The 23,028-nt window shown below is 44.6% G+C and overlaps 1 protein-coding gene across 1 annotated transcript in view; it reads left to right on the forward strand.

Moving 5' to 3' along the window:
- The window catches only part of RBM10 (RNA binding motif protein 10), a 40,384-nt gene extending 17,560 nt beyond the window's left edge, over positions 1 to 22,824 (forward strand). Inside the window, 22 exon segments of the mRNA XM_006898901.1 lie at positions 4,077 to 4,260; positions 5,628 to 5,858; positions 8,472 to 8,541; positions 10,231 to 10,304; positions 11,742 to 11,828; positions 13,879 to 13,939; positions 14,086 to 14,262; positions 14,593 to 14,753; positions 14,952 to 15,049; positions 15,136 to 15,223; positions 15,799 to 15,985; positions 16,076 to 16,209; positions 16,311 to 16,428; positions 16,514 to 16,605; positions 16,694 to 16,858; positions 20,979 to 21,128; positions 21,462 to 21,527; positions 21,612 to 21,800; positions 21,879 to 21,953; positions 22,262 to 22,368; positions 22,455 to 22,584; positions 22,699 to 22,824. Of these exon segments, the coding sequence (XP_006898963.1) occupies positions 4,077 to 4,260; positions 5,628 to 5,858; positions 8,472 to 8,541; positions 10,231 to 10,304; positions 11,742 to 11,828; positions 13,879 to 13,939; positions 14,086 to 14,262; positions 14,593 to 14,753; positions 14,952 to 15,049; positions 15,136 to 15,223; positions 15,799 to 15,985; positions 16,076 to 16,209; positions 16,311 to 16,428; positions 16,514 to 16,605; positions 16,694 to 16,858; positions 20,979 to 21,128; positions 21,462 to 21,527; positions 21,612 to 21,800; positions 21,879 to 21,953; positions 22,262 to 22,368; positions 22,455 to 22,584; positions 22,699 to 22,824 (2,770 nt within the window).
- Positions 22,825 to 23,028: the final 204 nt, after the last annotated feature.

A 23,028-nucleotide genomic window follows, 5' to 3' on the forward strand; every position in this document is an offset into this window, starting at 1 on the left:
GAGGGTTAAATTTGCTTTTCAGTTTTCTCAGCTTGAGAAATGAAGAGTGAGTTTTTTCCTTTTCTCCAATTCTAGCTATCTGCTTGAACATTCCATTATAATACTTTGCTTTGTCTTCTTGAGCTTCCCTTTGAAATTTTCTATTCCTTTACTTTGGCATGATTTCCCTTTGTTTTGTCTTCTCAACACTTGAGTGCAAATTTCAGAGTCTTTTCTGACATCCATTTCCATTTTTTTTCTTTCTCCTCTTATCTGTGTAATGACCGTTGGCTCTCTTAATGGATAATATCCTTGATGTCATCCCACAGCACATCTGGTCTTCAAGCATTAGTGTTCAATGCTTCAAACCTATTCTTAAGATGATTTTGAAGTCAGGTGGAAGAAATTCAGGGTCGTATTTTGATTCTTGTGGACTTGTTTTCATGTTCTTTGGTCTAAATTTGAACTTGCACATGAATAATTGATAGTCTGTTCCACAGTCCACCGCTGGCCTAGTTTTGAATACTGTTATTGAACTTCTCAAACATTCTTTCCACAGATGTAGTCAGTCTGATTCCTTTATAGTCCTTCAGGTGAGGTCCATGTATAAAGTCTCTGTGTTTTTTAAAAAAGTTAATCCCAGTAAATAAATCATTGAATGTACAAGATTTGGTCATTCTATTTCCAGCCTGATTCTGTCACCAAGTCCATAGCTTCCAACTACCATTCTTCCAACTTTTGCATCCCAGTTACCATTAATGCATTGATTGTGTGTTTGATCAATTTCTAATTGCACAATTTGGTAAAAATTTTCAATGACCTCTGAGTTTAGCATGTATTTGAATAATAGTGTAAACAGGTTTTTGTGTGCATATGGATAATACCCTGTCATTCACAATATTATACTTCAGGATAAAACTTGAAATAGACTTTTTAAAGTATGAATGCAATTCCATTCCTCTTCTGTTAGAGAGGTAGAACCCAGATTGGAAGTCAATCAAAATAAAGTAAAATAATGGCAAACATCCTTTAATTAACAGGAATATGGAATGCATGAATCATGAATGTTGGAAAACGAGAATTTGTTGAAACTTAAATGGAACACATGAACATCGACCTAGGCATTGTGAGTTGAGATGGACTAGCTTTGGCCACTTTAATAATTACATGGTATAAGCAAGAGCCTGTGGTGATGAAGAAAGAAGTTCAAGTTGCTCTGAAGGAATTGGCAAAAAACAAGGCCCCAGGAATTGATGGCATACCAATTGACATATTTCAGAAAACAGATGCTGCCCTGGATGTGTTCATCAAGTTGTGCCAAGAAATCTGTAGGACAACCCCTTAGCCAACTGTCTGGAAGAGATCCATATTTGTTCCCATTCCAAAAAAAAGGTGACCCGACAGAATGTGGAAATTATTGAACAGTATCATGAATACCACATGCAAGCAAGATTCTGCTGAAAAGTAGAACAGCACATCAACAGAAAGCTGCCAGATGTTCAGGCTAGGTTTAGAAGAGGCGTCGTGGTAGTAGGGATATTATAGCTAATGTCAGGTGGATCTTACCTAAGAGCAAAGAATACCAGAGGAATGTCTATCTGTGTTTTATTGACTATGCAAAGGCATTTAACTGTGGATCACAATAAACTGTGGCTAACTCTGAGAATTATGTGAAACCTATACTTTGGCCAGAAGACAGTCATCAGAACAGAGCAAGAAAACACTGCAATGGTTCGAAATTGAGAAGGGTATACGCTAGGGATGTGTCCTATCTCCATACCTTTTCTGTCGATATGCAGAACAGATCATCCGGGAGGATGGGTTCTATGAGGAGGAATGTGGCATCAGGATTGGAGGAAGACTCAACAACAACCTGCATTATGCAGGTGAAACAACCTTGCTTGCTGAAACTAAGGAGGACCTGAAGTGGATAAAACCACACTGCTCCTTGGAGGCAAGGATTCTCAAGCTTCATCTGACATACTTTGGGCATGTTGAAAGGAGGGATCAGTCCTTGGAGAGGGACATCATGCTTCGGAGGGTGGTGGGGCAGTGCAGAAGAGGAAGACCCTGGATGGATTGACTCACTGACTGAAGTAATGTAGGTAGGTGTATCAGAGATGATAAGGTTGGCTCAGGATAGAGCAGGGTTCAGAGTTGTACATAGGGTTGCTATGAGTTGCAAGCGACTCAGTGGCACATAACAAACAACAGCAACAACATATTCTGGGAATGAAAAACAGACTAAAGTATAGAAAGGGGGAAATGTAAACTTTATAGTGAAGAAGCCCGGCAAGCACCACTTAAACCAGGTTATCTAGGTTATATCAACAGCAGTGGTGTCTTATTGATGTCACATACTCTGTGATACAATGTGATGAGAAGGGCACCTCAATTTATTATTTTAAAAAAATACATAGCCTAATTGTGAGAAGTCTAATATTAGTAATATTGATGACAAATTTAGGAAATTCTACAAAATAATTGACCAGTGCTCTTCAATTGTGTAGGTCACTTCTGCATACTAGAGACTAAATTCAGTATGGTATCCTGGGTTAGATCTTGGAACCAAAAATAGAAGGACATTATTGGGAAACTGATTAAATGAAGTCCATGGCTTAGTTAATTTTGATGAGTATATTTTATTTGAACTTTTCTAGAAATATAGGATTATTATAAAATAAAAAAATATTTTAAATAATGGTCATGAAGTAGATAACTTTTCAGGTGAAAATCTTATTTCTTTTCTGTGAACTCTGTTCATGTCTTTCCCCCTGTTTACTGTTTATCTTTTAACTTAGCTTATATTTTTTAATTATGGGGGGTTTTGTCCAAATACGTGTGTTTTGTGTGTGTGTGTTTATGTGTTTATATAGTTGAGTTTAGTAAATTTTTTTTTCATGGCTTCTGGATTTTAAGTCATAGTTATGTTTTTTTTTTAATTACCTTCTAGCATTGTATGTGTGTGTAAATATAACATTTTACACTTGTCTAGTTATTGAACTTTTTATATACTTATATTTGAGGTCTTTATTTCTGCATATTAATTTATATCCTGCATCCTAACTGATTCTCTTATTTATAATAATTTTTTCAGTTGATTCTCTTAGGCTTGCCAGGCATACCCTTATGATCTACAAATAATGGTAATTTTTCCTTCTCTTTTTCTACTTTTTATTCTTTTTCATCATTTTCTTGCTTAATTGCTTTAGTTTGTATCTTTAGGACTTGTTGTTGTGACCATCCGGCTAGTTTTCAAAGATAATTAATCACCCAGGAGGAGATTGCTCATCCTTCTCCCACGGAACAGTTGGTGGCCTCAAACCCTGTGCCTTCAGGATTGCAGCACAGTTTCTTGCCACAAGGCCACATTGAATTATACTGTTGATAGTGGACATCCTAGTAGTAGTCTACTATGATGTTTAATTTTTTTTTCTGCTTGCCCTAATTTATTCAAAAAGCAGCCACTAAGTACTAAGTTTTGAAGAATATGATAGTAATTAAATGGCTATGATTCTGTCATTTTAAGAAATGGAAATGACATAACATTGAGGTAATTATTTTAGCTATTAAAATACAAGAAATAAATGGCTAGTGCTAACAAGGTAGCTGTGAAAGGGGTAGGGTGGCACAGTGCATTAAGAGGAGAGATAAGCGGAGATTTCACCTCATAATACCCTGCAGATGTTGTAGGAGCATAGTGTACATTTTGGTGTTTTAGCTTGAGAATAAGAAGGAGCCATTGAAGTGGTTGGATTTGGTTGACTTTGCATTATAGAACACTCATGCTTAGAATGTAAAGAATATAAGGAGGCATGGGTAGAAGTGAGAATAGTCAGGAGACCACAACTGAAGTCTCAAAGAAGAAAGGCCTTCCTGTGAACCAGAGAGATGGAGGATAGAAAGATGTGGTTTGGAGTTGAGAAAGGTGGAAATCAACTTATTCCATTGGGGTAAATATTTGGAAATTTTGGGGAGGTTTTGTATTGGGGTTTTGGTTTGGTTTTTTGTGGATGGGCGTGTCTGAGTACTTTTATTTTGTGTACCCTGTTTCAAAATAACTACTTTCTAATGCCTCCTCATCCTTCTTTGCCTAGAGGTGGTCGTGGAGACAGAACTGGCCGCTATGGAGCCACTGATCGCTCACAGGATGACAGTGGGGAAAACCGTAACCGAGACCATGACTACCGGGACATGGACTACCGTTCATATCCACGTGACTATAGTAGCCAGGAGGGCAAGCATGATTATGATGACTCATCTGAAGAACAGAGTACAGAGGTGAGACTTGGGGAAGGGTAGGTCAAGCCTGAGTGGGGAGAGTTCCTGAAGGTCCTCTATCAAGCTGCAGCCCCATGTTCAGTCCTCATGCTTTTGGACTGTGCTAGATGACTTAGCCTCACTTGAAGAAGCTATACCCATTTTCTTCTCCAAAGAGTCCTCTCCTAATTTGGCTTCCATGTGCTTGACTCTACTTCTGAAGGCCCATAGCTACTACCTCTTTCCCTTCTTACTTGTTGAAGCCTATGGTTCATTGTATGCCCTATACAGACAAGTTAGGACAATTAATAGAGTTTCTTAACATGGGACTCAGCATCTGGGTTTGGGAGGGCAACTGGCAAAACAGGATAACACCAAGCAGAACAATTTGGGAAGTTAGCCATGTGATGACAGAGCCCCTAGACAAAGGGACAGACTTGTTGATTCTTCTCTCCTTTAGGATTAGCAGGTAGCCAATTTGATGTTGTATATTCCTCCTAGCGTCACTTTTATGGAACCTTGATGTCAGGGAAATAAACAGCCTTGTCTTAGGAGAACCCCAGTTTGATGAGATAGTCAGGGCCTTGGTCTAAGCAAGCGGTTAGTTCTCCTGTCTAGCAGGGTTTTGGAGGGCACCTTTGCAAGTGCAGCCCTGGGAGCAAAAGTGCCATCTTCTGGAGGGTTTAATACAAAGGCTGCAGTAGGAGACAACAGTGTTAGTGAGTATACCAAGAGACTTCCCCAGTAGCAGCTTTTCAACTGTGCCTTGGTGTCCCCAGGGGCACTGGGTAAGCCCAGGGTGGACAAATTGGGGAAAGTGGCAATGTGATGCTGATCCTGAGGGCTGGATGTGTGTGCAACTAGACCATGCTTGGTTAGTTCTGGTGTTGGTTGGGTAGCAACTGAACCCAATAATCACTCTGTTTTGAAAGAGATTGGTAGTGGTGAAATACTGAATGACTAAGATCAGGCACTGAGGGACACTAGCACTCATACTTTTGTCAGGTCCTGTTAACTAGCACTAGCTGAGGTCTCAAACTGTTTCTATGCCTATAGCTTGATTACATAAGAGATATGACCATCCATTGAATGTGGGACAATTGTGTACACACTCTCTAGGCTAGTAAAGGGAGAAACAGAGAAGACAGGGTCTAGTCCACCAACTCCAAAGGTGGTAAAGCTGTGTCTTGTGGCCTGCTCGTCTGTTAAGAGTTATCTTCCCTACCACCACTACCAAAACTGCAACCTCTCCCTACCCAACTCCATAAGGGTTACAGTCCATCCGTGGCTTTCAGAGCCTGCTTGCCTTGAAGAGCCAGTGGCCAGCCCCTAGGCTCGCCCCAGACTGACTACATGTCTGGTGTCTCTCATCTCGTTTTGTTGGCCAGGATTCCTTCGAGGCCTCCCCAGGGTCTGAGACTCAGCGTAGGCGGCGGCACAGGCACAGCCCCAGCCCCACCGGCCCACCAGCCTTCCCCCAAGACGGCGACTATCGAGACCAGGACTATCGGACCGAGCAAGGGGAGGAGGAGGAGGAGGAGGAGGAGGAGGAGAAGGAGGAGAAGGCCAGTAACATCGTCATGCTGAGGATGCTGCCCCAGGCAGCCACTGAGGATGACGTACGTGCCCCCCATGGTCCCGGGCAAGTGGCAGAGGAGGCCAGACTGGGTTTCCTCCAGGGCCCTCAACTTCTCCCCTACTCCCTCCCTTACCACCTTTCATCCCCTCTGCCCCCAGCAATGATCTGTCCTCTGTGGGCAGGCCCCATCATCCTGTGGTGTGCAGAAGAGATATGTTGGATAGGTCTGGCAGTCATGCACACAGGAGACACATATTCCACCAATCATCCATTCATTTTGCCTATGTTAAGGGCTAGGCCTCAGTAGATCCAGTGCTGCAATGCTAGTATTATTGGTAGCAGAAATGTTGGTGGTTCCCAACTGTCCTGTCCTAGGGAATCCCCATGAGATTTTCTGAAATTTCCTTCAAATTCTCTCTCCCACCCCCTGTGTCAGTATCTTAAATCTCATCACTGACTTGGCACCAGAGCATTGGGTTCTTTGACTCTTCTGGCTGCTGACAGTCTCCTTGCCCTTCCCCCCCCCCTTTATAACATTCTTTCTCATCTTTCTCCCTTTCCTCTTGTTCCTTTTTCATACCCGCTCCTCCTCTATCCACATACAAACTCTGTAAGGTACTAGTTTCCCTGATTCCCTTTGTTCCCCCTCCCCAGTGAATTTTCTGTCAGCTTGCTCTGATATTTCTAGTATCAGGATCAGTGCTAGAATGTGGCATCAGGATTGGCAGAAGATTCATCAACAACCTGCTTTAATGCACCAAATGTCACAACCTTGTTTGTAGATTTACTGACAATCAAATGTGGATTACATCTCAGCATCAAGCAAACAAAAAATCCTCACCACTGTATCAGTAGGTGGTGAAAATGATATATGGAGAAAAGATTGAAGTTGTCTGTAATTTCATCATGATCCACAGTCAGCACCAGTGGTAGCAGAAAGAAAACAAAAGATATGTTATACTGGGAAAATCTGTCAAGAGTCTCACCAAAGTGGACTAAAGAGCAGTAACGTCAATTTAAAGATTAAAGTATTCTGGATCCCCAGGCTATTATTTTCCCACCCCCACCCCCACTACCTATGCATCTGAAAGTTGGACAGTAAATAAGGAAGACCAAAGAGGAGTCAGAGCCTTTGAATTCCAGGATTAGGGAAGAGAATTGAATATACCATGGACTGACAAAAGAACAAACAAATCTGTCTTGGGGCAAGTGTAACCAGGATGCTCTTTAGAGGCAAGGATGGTGAAACTCACATATTTTGAGCATGACAAGATGGATTGACACAGTAGCACTAACAGGGAGCTCAAGCATGTTGGAGATCATGAAGCTAGCACAGGATCAGTGTGATGCAGATACGTTGTTCATAGGGTCACTCTGAGTTGTTAGTGACTTGATGGCACCTAACAACGTCTTGTAGCAAAGAAAGTCCTACCTGTGTATCTGAGAGCTTCTAAAGGTTGATGAAGAACCCTTTTGGCACAGTGGTTAAAACACTCGGTTCCTAACTGAAAGGATGGTAGTTCAAACCCACTAGCCACTCCATGGGACAAAGATGTGGCAGTCTGCTTCTCTAAAGATTTACAACCTTGAAAACCCTATAGAGAAGTCAACAATAGCAGGTTTTGTCGTGCCTACTCTTGTCTATAGTCAGACAGTAGTTGATTACTGGTATTTGCTGAGATTTTTTAACCCAAAATGGGTCACATACTAGACTAATTTAATCTTCATGGTGGTCCTGGAGGAAAGGTACTTTCTGTATCTACACCCTACAGATGCAGAAACTAAGCTTCTAAGCAGGCAAGGGGATTTGCTGCAGGTCCCACAAAAAAAAAAAAAAGAGTAGCAGAGCAGAGTTGGTATACTGGGGAATAAGCCTGGGCAGCTGAGTTTTAGAGTTCACATTCTTGCTGTTCCTGGAATGTTTGGAATCCCAGTAGACTTCTGTTACCTTTCCATTTCATTGACTTGATAGTCCTGTGGACTGTAAATGTCCTTTCTGTTGTTTAACAGGATGAGGAAACTGGGGCCCAGAGTTGTTAAAACTTGGGCCTAAGAATGGCACAGGTTCCCAGTCTTCTTCAAAAGGCCTCATTGACTTAGAGATAGAGTCCCTACTTTACCTGGTTGAAATCCTAAAGTGCCTCTGTAGCTTCTGGCCTATTCAAGGAAACTTTCCCAGACTCTTAAGTGCCTCCCTCAAATACTGCTGTTCTCAGGGGCTGGCCAAATAGCTGAGTTTTGCCTAGACTCCTGTCCTTCCCAGTTTGATATTTGTGTCATAAGTCCCTTAGTGCAGTGTTGAGGGTAATCCCCTGAAGACAGATCTGAATTGTGTCCCAGCATTCCTGATTTTGTACTACCAAACCCATTGTCAGATCACCGGTGCCTGCATGATCTGCTAACTTGCTTATTCTCAGTGCCCCAAGGGTTATCATGCTGCTATCCTTTACCTTTTCTCCATTTGAATCACTTTCTTCAAGTCTAGAGAGAGACAGAGCTGAAGTGGGGTTGAGAGTGTTGTTGCTGGGATAAAAGCCCTAAGCAAGAGAAGAGACAGTGTATATAAATCCTTGGGATACTGGAGGTCTCCAGCTAGTGTCAGCTATTCAGTAACTCTACTTATGCTGAACCTGTACTATATCTCCCCATGCAGATCCATGACCAGCTGCAGTCCCATGGAGTCCAAGCAAGGGAGGTCCGGCTAATGCGGAACAAATCCTCAGGTGAGCTTTTGTTCCCAGTGCCCTCCCTTCCACTGGCTAGCTTCAGCCTTCAGATACTCCCGTCTTCTTTTGCCTCACCCTCCCTGCCTTCCTTCCACAGCTGGGAGTGGGCAGTTTGGGGGCGGGTAACCCTTTCTTCCTTCTCTCTTCCTCAACCTACTCTCCTCACAGCTCTTCCCAGCAACATCATCCATATTCAGAAAGGGGATGCAGCTCTAAGCTGAGTGCTCCTTGGGGGCAGGGCCAGGGCCAGGCTCTGAGGAATTTTCTCTTTGGAACTCTTAAGTATCTGAGATGGTAACTTCTCCCTCCCAATCATTCTTTCCTCCCCTTTCTACTCTTTCTCCTGTCCTTCACTCCACCTGATAATTTTCTGGTAATAAATAGCCTTTGGTCAGAAAGTAGATCTGACACAGTTCTACCCATGTACCACAAGAGGGAAGGTAGGAAATGGCTCTTAGTCAAGGATACATCCCAAGGAGCAGGTAGGTCTTCCTAGCCTCCTTCCTTCTTGTAGGACTACTTGGAGTTGGTCTGAGGTTAGCAGGGTAGTAGGGAGGGAGTTGTCTCTCCAGGACCTATAGCCTAGGCCCTTTAAGGCAGGTATAGTGAAACCTCACTCTGTCTAAGCTCCTCTCTCCATCTCTATTTCTCTACTGGCCCCTACATATATAAGACTTCCCTCCCTTCCCTTCTCTCTCTGCCTCTGATGATACCATCCTATCCTACTTCCTAAACCCAGCCCAACCATACCTAAACTCGCCCTGTGTAACCCTCTAAAGAAGGAGATACTTCCTGAAGTCTCAAACCTTAAATCCCTTCCCCAACTTTGGCCAAGTTAGAGATCTTTCTTGGTAGCATGTAGGTCTTCCACTGTTCCATACCAACTCAACCTCATACTGACTTAGAGCATACCATTCAAGGAGGTATCCCAACTGTAGCCCCTTCTGTGGCCCTAGGTTCTTCCTCCACGCACCCCTTGGTTCTTACTCTCACATCCTTCTAATTAGTACTGACCCCCATCTGCCCTCTCTCTGATGGGACCTGCATTATAATCTCCTTATCTTGGCCCTAAGGTTGCTCTCTGGTAAGACCCAATTCCTGAGGCCTGAGGAAAGGCTAAGATTTGTCTGTAACTCACCCCAGTTTCTCATGGGCCTGGAGCCTTCCTAACCTCACATAGCCCAACTCCTCTTGCTTCTTTGATTAAACACTTTTTACAGGACTTTTCCTGGGTATCCATGGCCTTATGTGGACCCTTCCCTTGTTATTTATTCTGGCCTATGTGGAACCAGCATCCTTCCCACCTTCCTTTTATTGGAGACAGATTTGTACTTGTAGCCTCCCCCTACAATCTACTTCTGTGTCACCTCAGGCTGGAAAGGTAGTTCTCTGCCTGAATTTCCTCTTTTCCAGTTGGTGTACTTACTCCCTTCACCCAGTAGTCCAGCCCCTTTCCTACTGTTTTTCTCCTTTCTCCCCTCTTCCCACCCTTTACCAGCCATCTTTGTTGTCTCCCACCTTCCTAGTCTTTCTCTAAATTACTTTCTCTCTTCTTTCCTTTTCCTGTTCCCCTTCCTTCTTCCCCCCTCCCCATGGTCCTCTCCCCTCGGGTCCTGCCCCCGGGAACACCATGTCTCCAAAGCTGTTGACTAACCCACTGCGTCTGTATCTGAATGCTGTCTCCAGGTCAGAGCCGGGGCTTCGCCTTCGTCGAGTTTAGTCACTTGCAGGACGCTACACGATGGATGGAAGCCAATCAGGTTGCTTTGCTGCACTTGAACCCCCCCTCCCCAAACAAATACTACTTGTAATCGAGCGCTCCCCATCGCCTGGTTCTTATGGACACAGTTCCCTGTCCTGTGGCCCTGAGCCCCATTCTCCTCACCCACTTCCCCTTTCCTGATCCTCACTGTTTCCTCTTCCTACTTTCGCTACCCCACTGGGCTTCCCATCATGAACCCATGCTCACCCATTGGCCCAGTCCCCAGGGAAGGAGGTTCAACCAGCCTGGGCCCTAGATGTGGTATATCCCAGGGAGGCCACCTTGCTCTAGGGTTAGCCAGAGCCAGGACTTTGTTCCACTCTCAAGCACTGCTAGAGATCCAGCCACTGGGAAACTTGGGTTGTTGGCACACTAACTAGCCAGCCCATTTGGTTAGCTTTCTCCCTTCATGTGAATTTTGTATTTCTGTGCAAGAAGACAGCACTGCTTTGTTGTTCAAAAGCACCAGTCAAGTGTGATAGTGTTTTTTTCATGCCTCAGACTCCTTGGTTACCCCTGCCCCTCCCACCACACCTACCAACCAACAAAAGCTACCACCTTAGTTAAGCCTTTGCCTTTGCAAGGAGCTTTTGCACAGCCAGCAAGGAAGGGAGCCTCTTCCCCTAGCCCAGCATAGGTTCTCTATCCAGCAACTTTGAGACCTTCAAAGATCCAAGGATTGCTCTGGCCACCTATCCCCAGCCAAGATCACTAGGATAGAACCCTGAAGAAAAAACTATCAGAGAAAGAAGGATTTGGGGAGGGCAAAGACAGAAGAGACAAATGTGATGAAATGGGGGAATCCAACAGGAGCAGCTCTAGGCCATCTGCAAGATCAGTAGGCTAGTGTGATGGACCAAGGACCCAGCCATCCATGGGAAGACAGCCTCATGTCAGGAACTTCTGTCCTTCAAATATGGCTCTTTCTTTCTCCCCTCCTCTAGCATTAGTGCGGGGATGCTCTCACATGCGCTCTCTCTTGCGAGCGTGTGTGCTCTCTCTTTCTCGTGCGCTCTCTTTCTCCCTCCCTCTCCCCCCCCACCCTCCCTCTCTTATTCCCTCCTTCCTGTTTCCCTTATCCCCAAGTGTAGCCTGTGTAATACTGGCCCTGGGTGTGGCCTGGTAATGCCAGGGTACAGTGAGGATATTCCCCACTGTCTGGTAGGCGTCGATTAGCACTGTGTGCCTGGTGGTATGTGTTCACATGTGTGCATCTGTGTGCCTGGAAAAGCAGCAGATAGCTGCACCTGAAAGCTGTGGCACTTTCCCTCCCTCCTTCCCTTCCTTTTCCCCCCTCCATCCATTCTCCAGCCTCCCTCCATTCCTTGTCCCTCATCCATTCAGCTGAAGGGTTCAATCACTTTCTTCTCCTATGCTGAGACAGTGCATGGGGCACTGTTGCCTGGGCCTCATTGTGGTCTGCTTTTTCCCACAGCACTCTCTCAACATTCTGGGCCAGAAGGTGTCCATGCACTACAGCGACCCCAAGCCCAAGATCAATGAGGACTGGCTGTGTAATAAGGTACAGGGGCAATGAGCCGCACTTGCCGTGGAGAAAAGCAGCAGAGAGCATTATCTCTCTCTGGGACCTTTGAGGGGTGTGGGTGTTAAAGACTGTCTCAGCTCAGATACTTTGGCCATCCATCTACCCACAGATGTGTGCTGAGCTTTCACTCACTGCCAGGCTCTTTGCCCTCATGAAATACAGTCTTGCCTGATGTCTCAGTAAACTTTAAACAAATATTTATTTGAGTGTCTAATTTAGTGGTATGTAGAATGTGAACTTTGGCACCAACTGACTGAGATTAGGCTATCACCAGTATACTTAACCTCTCTTTGCCCCACTTTCTCTATCCCTAAAATGGGAATAATTATACCTCTCCCAAAAAGGTGGTTAAGAGGATTAAAGTGTGTTGATGTGTGCGTAACACTTAGGACAGCACCTTGTCCACAGTTGACACTCTTATTATGAAATAAAAGTTCTGAGAGTCTGTACTAATTGACCTAGTCTAAAAGACCACTCTGACAAAGCCACACTAAAGCTTATTGCCAAAGGATATGATTGTAGGTTTTACAATAATCTCCATATTGAGGAAGCTGAGAGACTCAGATGAGCTGTAATTTGTTCCTGATCTTAGGTGCCATGGATATCACAGTGGGTTCAGGTCTACACTTAAGGCCCTTCCCTTGGTGGCCAGCGTCATAACCAACTGAAGCCAGCCTTGAGTTCCCATAACCCTGCCCCCTACCCCCTGTAGCCATCTGTTAATCTTGAAACATACAGGGAAGATTGAAGTTGTAGTGGCCCTAACCCACTCCCCAAGAAGTACTCCACCTAGTGACAGAAAGTGGCATCTCTGATTGAAGAAAAAAAAGTTATACCAAAGAGGCAGTTTTTGGTTTCTCTGGAGTGATAAGGACAGAGTGATAGCCGAACTCCATCCCTTGAAACCAGGGGTTCATCTTTGATTCCTTCTCCTCTATCTCCTATTGGTCACCAGATCTTGTTGCTTCCATCACAGAAATGCCACCATCTGTCCCTTGCCATTTCCACTGCTTGTGCCAGTCCTCTTGTCCTCTGACCCAGACAATTACCACAGACCCCTCTCTGGTATGCTGGCCTCTTGCTTCTTTCTCTTGCCCTTTCACTGTAATGTTTGTAGAAAGCAGTTCTTAGCATGACCTTCCTTCTCTGCTTAAAACTCCAAGAATTCAGCTTAGGTGTGAAGATCCTCCATCAGTTAATATCATTTTCCCTTTCCAGCCTCAACTTTTGCCTTTCTCCTTACTCTTCTTAATCAGTTATGGAAAATATTTTGTTCCCTCTGCTAAAAATCCCCTTCCAACAAAAACAGACTTCTGGATCAAATGTCCCAGATTCTTTGCAACCTTCTTAAACTGTCACCAACTCTGTGAGACACTTCTTATGCCCTTCCCTGAGCTTCCTGTCAATAGACAATCCATGTAGACAATATGTGTCATTCTTTAGGCTACATCTGCCTCCCTGATATTAGGCCATAAGGGCAGAGGCCTCATCATTGGCACATGGGGCAGGACCTGGAATAATATCAGTGCTTAATACTTGGCTATGGAACAGAAACAAAAGTGATTGAAACTCAGGGGTCTCCAGTGACTGGAATAGCTAAAGAAGATGTCTCAAGAGCAACAGAATCCAACCCAGTCCTGGAGATAAAGAAGGGGTAGGCATTTGAAAAGAGGCTTGCAAGATTCTAGGGACAGAAACATTGAATAGGACACACCTTTTGAGAAGAAGTAGTCTACTAAAGGGATTGCGATTGGTACCCCTTGAAGAGGGGAAAGAAAGGAGGTAGAAGTATAATGGGGGAAGGGGATTTGTTGATTCCTGAGGTGAGTATCTGGCACTGGGAACAAATTTGAGACCATGTAAAGGGGATATTCACAAAACTTAGAATGACAGCCCCCAACTACTTTGGAATCCATGGAACCCACTTCCTGGGGCATTTTGAGTCTTTCTGGGGGAATCTATATTTGGATCCATATTTGGAGAGTACACTGGCAAACCCTCTCATCACCTGGCCTGTGCCTCGCAGTGTGGAGTCCAGAACTTCAAACGACGTGAGAAGTGCTTCAAATGTGGTGTACCCAAGTCAGGTGAGGCCCTTCTACCACCACCCCACTCCCTGGGGTGTTGATGGGTGGGAGAAGAGGGATCAATGCTCAGGACTTGCGATGGGTAAGAAGGTGACTAGCTGTAGACTCTTCCCCTTTGTCAACTGTCATTTTTCCACCTTTGACAGAAGCAGAGCAGAAGCTGCCTATCAACACAAGGCTGGACCAGCAGACACTGCCACTGAGTGGACGGGAGCTAAGTCAAGGTCTGCTACCTCTACCGCAGCCCTACCAGGCCCAGGGAGTACTGGCTACCCAAGCCCTGTCACAGGGCTCAGAGCCAAGCTCGGAGAATGCCAATGACAGTGAGTCAGATGTTCCTCATGTCTTTGCCCTCTGGTGTCTGGACAAGGCTCTGTAAAGCCAGAGACATGGTGGTTGGTGACCAGGAGTCCTCCCAGAGGTCTTCACTTAGTAGGAGTATTACTTGATGTGACATTTAGGTGTTTTGGGAAATACCTCTGTAGATAAGTGCCTAAGTTGAGATTTAAGACTCAGAAGTAAAAGTGTATTCAGGAGGGAGAAGTGAGAGAAAGCAGAGGCATGGTGGAGGCCAGAATAAAGCAGTGGGGAGTTGCCAAAAGGAGAAATTATAATGTCAGGGTCACTCCCTAATCCTAAACCCCTTTCCACAGCTATTATTTTACGTAACCTGAACCCACATAGCACCATGGACTCCATCCTGGGTGCCCTGGCACCTTATGCAGTACTGTCCTCCTCCAATGTACGTGTCATCAAGGACAAGCAGACCCAGTTGAATCGTGGCTTCGCCTTCATCCAGCTATCCACCATCGTGGTGAGGGCGGCACAAGGGGGGGGCCGGGCATCAAGGGTCCCGGCCCCCGGGGTGGCTGGGAGGACCCTCTAGGATGGGAAGGAGAAACCCTCATTCTAGCCCACCACCGCGACCCCAAGCCTGGATGTAGAACAATGGAACCGGGAGCCTCCCGGACCTGACCTTTGTTTCTGCCCTTTTATACCCTCCTCCCCACAGGAGGCAGCACAGCTGCTACAAATACTGCAGGCCCTGCACCCACCTCTTACAATTGACGGCAAGGCCATCAACGTTGAATTTGCCAAAGGTTCTAAGAGGTCAGAGCTCCACCTCTGTCCCTTTCTAGTTTGACTCTCAGCTTGGGGCCTCCCTCTTCACTCTAAGTTTCTGACATCCTCCCCAGGGACATGACCTCCAATGAAGGCAGTCGCATCAATGCTGCTTCTGTGGCTAGCACTGCCATTGCTGCAGCCCAGTGGGCCATCTCACAGGTACTCAGACTTCTTTTCAGCCCTCAGCACCCTGATACCTGGCATCCCTCTCCATCTCTGTTTAGCAAAATCTTAAAGTGGCCATCATGAATTTTGAGTCTACTTGAACCTTCTGCCAAACTACCACTTGATTTCTTACTATCACTTCCTTCCTAGTCAGCACCTCTAGGCTTTCATTTCAAACACCTAAATGGGTGTTTTTCTATTTTATGTGGTTGGGCTGTCTTATTTTCTTTTGTTTTTACTTTTCTTGAGTTGTCCTAAGTTCTTTAATAAAAGGAAATGTATGTATGATTGAGAGAAAACAGAAATAGAAAGCTGCTGTCTTATTTGGTCTGACACCCAGCACACATACACATACATCCCCAGTATCTACTCTAGAAACATTTTGGCAAGTATCTTTTATAAGTCTTGATTTTGCCACTGCCTAGTTCTGCTACATTGGGCAGTTTGAGGGCTACATGTTTTTCTGTCAAGTAGACAGATTTCGTCTATGGAACCAATACTCTTTATTCGGTTCTTTATTCCTCCTGCTTGCCTTCTTGTTCTACTAAGCCCCTCCCACGTTTCCCTAGGCCTCCCAGGGTGGGGAAGGTGCCTGGGCCACCTCTGAGGAGCCAACAGTCGACTACAGCTACTATCAACAGGATGAGGGATATGGCGGCAGCCAGGGCACAGAGTCTTCCCTCTATACCCATGGCTACGTCAAAAGCACCAAGGGCTCCGGCACCACTGGAACCAAAGGGGACCCAGCTGGAGCAGGTGAGCTCTTCCCCCACATCTTACCCCAAGCCAGCATAAGGTTCTGGACCCTGCCATTCATAGGCATTCTTCCCCTTGTCCTTCTTACAGGCCCTGAGGTATCCCTCGATCCTGGGGCAGATTCTGTGTCACTACAGGCTTTCTCTCGTACCCAGCCTGGTGCTGCCCCCAGCATCTATCAAGCTGAGGCAAGCAGTAGCCAGGGCTCTACTACCCCTAACCAGGTGAATGAACTCTAGAGGTATCTTAAACAGGGAGGGTATTCTGGGTGGACAGTATGGTACTAGATACTGAACCCTGTTTCCCTGTCTGGCCCCATGACCAGTCATATACCATTATGTCACCTGCTGTACTCAAATCTGAACTCCAGAGCCCCACCCATCCCAGCTCTGCCTTACCACCAGCCACCAGCCCCACTGCCCAGGATTCTTACAGCCAGTACCGTGAGTTAACATGACCTGTGGGTAGTGAATGGGGTGTTCTTAACAAAGCATAGAGGAATGTGATCCTCTGTTCTTTCCCCTCCAGCTGTTCCTGATGTTTCTACCTACCAGTATGATGAGACCTCTGGATACTACTATGACCCCCAGACTGGCCTCTATTATGACCCAAATTCCCAGGTGATCAGGGCCACCCAGGGAGTGGGATGGGGTTGGGTGACAGCTGGCCCTTATCATCTTCCTCATGTTTCTTTTTTCCCACACCCAGTATTATTACAATGCTCAGAGCCAGCAGTATCTATACTGGGATGGGGAAAGGCGGACCTATGTACCTGCCTTGGAGCAGTCAGCTGATGGGCATAAGGAGGCAGGGGCACCCTCAAAGGAGGGCAAAGAAAAGAAGGAGAAGCACAAAACCAAGACTGCTCAGCAGGTGAGCACTGGAACTTCAGCAATTGCAATAAGTGTGTACTGTTATCTATTGCCTTCAACTGATGAAGGAAGTGAAGTGATGGATGCATAAGTGGGTAGTTCTTGTTGTTAAGAGAAATGGGGTGCTTAGTCATTCTGCTGCTTTGCAGTGTTCCCTGAACCAGGACTGTCTCCTCAGTGCATGGTCCACCATAGAAAACATACTAGTGTTGATGACTCTCAGAGAAATATGAGCACAGTAGAAGAGAGGCCATGATAAGAAGCAGAGAAATACAAAGTTTTATACTACCTCTCTCACTTGGCTTATTCTTCCTCAAACTCTCCTTACCTGTTTTCCCAGATGGGCCCTCCACTCTATCCATAATCTGACACCTCTTAGTATGATAGGAAGCTAAGAAAGGGGTTTAAGGAGGTAATGTTTGAGATTGAGAAGTAATTTATATTTTTTAAGCGTGCTCTAAACTCCCAATGACAAAAAAAAATAATAATAATCCCTAGACCAGATGACTTTATCAGCCAATTTTACTAAACGTCAGAGAAAAGCTATCACCAATTCTACATAAAATATTTCAGAAAATAGAAAAAGAAAGAATATTCCCATATTGATTCTGTGAGATAAACATAACTCTGAAACTGAAACCATAAAAGAAAACTGCAGATCAGTATCTCTCATGAACATAGACACAAAAATCCATAACAAATATTAACCAGTAGAATCCAACAACATTAAAAAACATAGCAGTCATGTTAAGTTCAACATAAGAAAAACAATAAACATAATCCATCATATCATTAAAAGACAGGAGCCATATGATCATCTCAGTTGCTGTGGAAAAGGCTTTTGGTGCCTACTATCACCGCTCCTATTCATTATTGTATTAAAAGTCCTAGCAAGAGCAATAAGGCAAGAGAAGGAAATAAGAGGCATCCAGATTGGCAAAGAAAAGATAAAACTATCCCTATATGCAGATTATATGATCATTTACTTAGAAAATCTCAAAGACTCAGCAAGAAAACCATTGACCATAGTTGGCCGTTGACCAATTCAGCAAAGTAGCGGGATACAGAATCAACATAAAAAATCAGTTGGAGGGAGCTCTGATGGCTAGTGGCAAGAAGCTGTAGTACAATCCCAAAGGCATACAGTTTGAATTCACCAGATGCTCCGCTGGAGAAGGAGGGCAATCTCCTGTGACAGTCTGATCCAATTTGATGGTATACAACAACCAAAAAAATCAGTTGGATTTCTTTACAGTAGCAGAGAGAACATAGAAAATGAAGTTAAACAATACTAATTAATATCCAACCACAAGAGAAAATACTTGGGAACAAATCTAACCAGAAATACAAAAGATTGATATAAAGAAAATTACAAAACACAACTACAGAAAACAAAAGAGACCTAGGTAAGTAGAAGATTATATCATACTCATGGATAGGAAGATTCAATATCATGAAAATGACAGCTCTACCAAGAGCAGTCTACAGATTTGATGCAGTACAGATACAGATCTTCAATGAGATGGAAAAGACAATTTCTAATTTTATCCAGAAATGAAAGAGACCGCCCCAGATAAGCTAAAGCATTACTAAAAGAGAGAAAGTAGATAATCACATTCCTTGACCTTAAAACTTACTACACAGCCATAGTAGTCAAGACTGCATAATACAGTGACAGACAACAGAATAGAATTAAGAACCCAGAAATCAACCCATCTATCTATGGCTGACTGATAAGAAAATGAAATTAATCAGTGGGAAAACAACCACCTCTTTAACAAATGCTACTGGCAAAACTGAATAACCATCTGCAGAAAACTGAAGCAAGACTTAGACCATACACAAAAGACAACTCAAGATGGATCAGGAACCTAGGAGTGAAACCAAAAACTATAAAGTTAATAATAGAAAACTGAGGAACAAACTCCAAAGCCCTAATATATGGCATACATTGACATCTAAGCATACTGAAAAACCTACAGTCAGGATAGATGAGTGGGGACCTTCAAAAAATCAAATCCTTACATGCGTCAAAAAGCTCCAGTAGAGTGAAAGGAAACTCAAAGACTGGAAAATAATTAGCAATGACCTATCTGATAAGGCACTCATATCTAAAATGTATAGACTACTCCAGCACCTCAACAAGAAAAAGATAACCCAACCACTAAATGGACATAAGAAATGACTAGAAACCTCACCAAAGGAGGTCAGATGGCCAGAAAACATGGAAAAAAATGTTCAAAATCGCTAGCTGCTCAATTAAAACAAAAATGAGAGATCATCTCACCCCTGCCTGCAGCAATAGCAAAGTTCAACAGGACAGCAAATATTGCTGAGGATGCAGAGAGATCAGAACTCTTGCTACACTGCTAGTGGGAATGTAAGATGGTACAACCACTATGGAAGACAATCTAGTGCTTCCTCAAGAAGTTGAAAATAAGACACCATTTGATCTAGCTGTCCCACTATTAGAAATAGACCCTAAAGAAACTAGAGCTGTAAAAAAACTGATGTATGCACACCAATATTTATTGTAGCATTATTCACAATACTGAAGAGATGGAAGCAGCCCAAGTGCCTGTCAACAAATGAATGGCTAGAGAAATGATACATTGACACAATGAAATACTATGCAGCACTGCAAAACAATGAACTTTCAAAATACTACACAACATGGATAAGTCTAGAAGACATTGTACTAAGTGTAGTATTTACGTCACAAAGAGACAAATACTACTTAATCCTACTATTGTAATAATAGGATCAAGATGGAGGAGGAGCTGGAAAAGAAGTATACTGACCGCTAAACTGGAAGTGGAAAGGACAGTCAGAAAGGAGTGGACAATTAGAAACAATGTATATGACAATAGCCTGTAAAGGGAATTAGGGAGGGAGAGGGAGGAAAGTGTACATGAATGGATGAATGCATGAAATCTCTTTGTAAACCTTCACTAATAAAGAATACTGTGTAAAGATGTCAAAATAGTAGCACAGAGACCACGTGAAGTCTGTTGCAGTAATTCAAGCTAGAGAGATGTGATGGTGATTGGAGCCTAATTTGGGGTTATAGGAAAAGAAAACTGGATTGCCCAAGGGAGTTGGTGCCCCCCCCCCAAGAATATGGAGGTTTCTAGTACTTGATTGCTGAAACTGAGGAGGATATGAGGTGTCTGTTGGAGAGGAATAAAGTCATCAATAAGGATTGAAGCTCAACATCAAGAAAACGAAAGATTCTCATCACTGGACCATTTGGCAGCTTCATGATAACTGAGAAGATATTGAGAAGAGTTATCAGCTTCAGCTTGCATGATTCCACAATCAACACTTTTGGCACCAACAGTGCCAAAATTTGTCAAAAGACAAATTGCGTTGGGAAGATCTACTGTCAGGAACCTCTCCAGGATACCGAGACATAACATTGTCAGTCTAGAGACTGAAATACACATGATCCAGGCCATGGTCTTTGCAGTTACTTACTGTGCATCGGAGAGCTGAACAATAACTAAGAATGAGAGAAGAAGATTCCGTGCCCTTGAGTTGTGATACTGGAGAAGAGTGTTGAACATACCGTGAACTGCCAGGAGAACAAACAGGTCTGTCTTGGAGAGGTTGAAACCAGGATGCTTCCAGGAAGCTAGGATGTTGAAGATTTGTCTCATACTTTGAGCATGTGACCAGGAGAGACCAGTCCTTAGAGAGGGCCATCATGCTTGGAAGGGTGGAGGGACAGTGGGAGAGGAAGACCCAGGATGGAGATGGATTGACTCAGTGACTAGGGTAATGGGGGTGGGTGTGTTGGAAACAATGAAATTGGCTCAGGATAGAGCAAGGTTCAGAGCTGTTACACATAGGGTCAATATGAGTTGCAAGTGACTCAATGGTACATAACAGGAAGGCTTAGAAAGGTGGAGGTTCAGTAAAAGAGAGGAATACCCATAACAAGATGGAATTACACAGTGACTGCAGCAGTGGGCTTGAATTTGTCAGAGATGATCAGAATAGGGTAGGATTCAGATCTATTCAAAGAGTTGCTGTAATTTGTATTCAACTTGATGGCACCTAACAGCAAGCAGACTGGGAAGCTCTTAAGTACCCAGCCCTCACCTCACCCTTGCCCATAGATTGCCAAGGACATGGAACGATGGGCCCGTAGCCTCAACAAACAAAAGGAAAACTTTAAAAACAGCTTCCAGCCCATCAGCTCCCTGAGAGATGATGAAAGGCGAGAGTCAGCCACTGCGGATGCTGGCTATGCCATCCTTGAGAAGAAGGTATGTTGTAGCCATCCATCTGCTCCCCCTCCCTCAATTTTGTCATTCTTCTGGTTAGTCTCACTAATATTGTTAATGTACTGTCAAGTCAGAACTGACCTATAACTGATCCTCCAGTGGGTTTTCAGAGGCAGTAAATTGCATGGGAGGAGATTGCCCATCATACTCCCGTAGTGCAGCTGGTGGATTCAAACTTCATGCCTTCACGTTGGCAGCACAGTTCCTTACCACTAGAACCACCAGAGGTGCCTTCAGTTTTACTATAAAATCCTGAATTTCGGGGGGGCAGGGAGCAAAAAAAAAATCCTGAATTTCTGTGTCCTTACACCCTAGGGAGCACTAACTGAGAGGCAGCACACCAGCATGGACCTCCCAAAATTGGCCAGTGATGACCGTCCAGTGAGTGCCCAGGGCAGGAAGAAGGGCAGGACATTCTGATCCAACTAGATCTGACTCTTCCACCTTCACTCTCATCTTTTACAGAGCCCACCACGGGGGCTGGTGGCAGCCTACAGTGGGGAGAGTGACAGCGAAGAAGAGCAGGAACGAGGGGGCACCGAGCGAGAGGAAAAGCTCACTGACTGGCAGAAGCTGGCCTGCCTACTCTGTCGGCGTCAGTTCCCTAGCAAGGAGGCCCTCATCCGACACCAGCAGCTTTCAGGGCTCCACAAGGTGGCTGAGGAAGCAGGGAACTCTGAATCCTGACTGATTTCAGACCAGCAGCTTAACTCTTCTTCCTGTCTCTTACAGCAAAACCTTGAGATTCATCGACGTGCCCACCTGTCAGAAAACGAACTGGAAGCACTAGAAAAGAATGACATGGAGGTGAGTAAGGCATGACCCATTCCAGAACTCCATCTTTTTTATCCCCTTGGAAATTGCCATCTTCATAGCTCACTGGAATTTAATTCCTTTGCCTGAATACAGCCATCAGTCATCTTCTGTCCCATCTCTGAGGTTTTTTCCAAATTCACTTATCCTGGCTGCTTATTCTCACTATGTCCTGTTCCTTGGGATCTCCTTGGGATCTGGGTCTCCTCATCCACATTGCAGCTTCTCATGAGCCCAGGTCCTGTTTCATACCACCGATGCCCACAACTTTCCATTATTCATATGCATAAATAAACTTTCAGCAAATGAAGTACCGGGACCGTGCAGCTGAACGCAGGGAGAAATACGGGATCCCTGAACCTCCAGAGCCCAAGAGGAGAAAGTATGGTGGCATGTCTGCTGCCTCTGTGTAAGTGTTCAAGACCAAGTGAGGGGGCCTAGGGACTGTTAGGTTATTCTGTCAGGTTACTCATGCTGAACTACTATCTCCTTCAGGGACTTTGAGCAGCCTACACGGGATGGGCTGGGTAGTGACAACATTGGCAGTCGGATGCTCCAGGCCATGGGCTGGAAAGAGGGCAGTGGCTTGGGCCGCAAAAAGCAGGGCATTATAGCGCCCATTGAGGTAAGTATTCCATAAAATAATTGATAACGCTCAAGTATTTCCCATTCCCACTGCATCCCCATTTTGCCTCCATCTTCCTCTTGGCCAACCTGAAAGCCTGCATCTCTCGCACAGGCCCAGACTCGGGTGCGAGGCTCTGGCTTGGGTGCCCGCGGCAGCTCTTATGGGGTCACCTCAACTGAGTCCTATAAGGAAACACTGCACAAGACAATGGTGACCCGCTTCAATGAGGCCCAATGAGCAACTAGACAGCAGCTTATACATTTTTTGAATGGTCAGCTGGGGAAATAAAATTTTTAGTGGTCTGAGGAGGCCATGCTCCTATCTACCAGCCCACTGACCAAATCAGACTGCATTGGTAACTTTTATTGGAAAACTGGGCTGGGTTCATGTTCTTTTTATAATAAAAGCTGAAAAGTCTACAGTCTACATGTCTCTTCCTCA

The sequence above is a fragment of the Elephantulus edwardii genome, unplaced genomic scaffold (genome assembly GCF_000299155.1).
Source record: "Elephantulus edwardii isolate Elephantulus edwardi_28Jun2011 unplaced genomic scaffold, EleEdw1.0 scaffold00239, whole genome shotgun sequence".
NCBI lineage: Eukaryota > Metazoa > Chordata > Mammalia > Macroscelidea > Macroscelididae > Elephantulus > Elephantulus edwardii.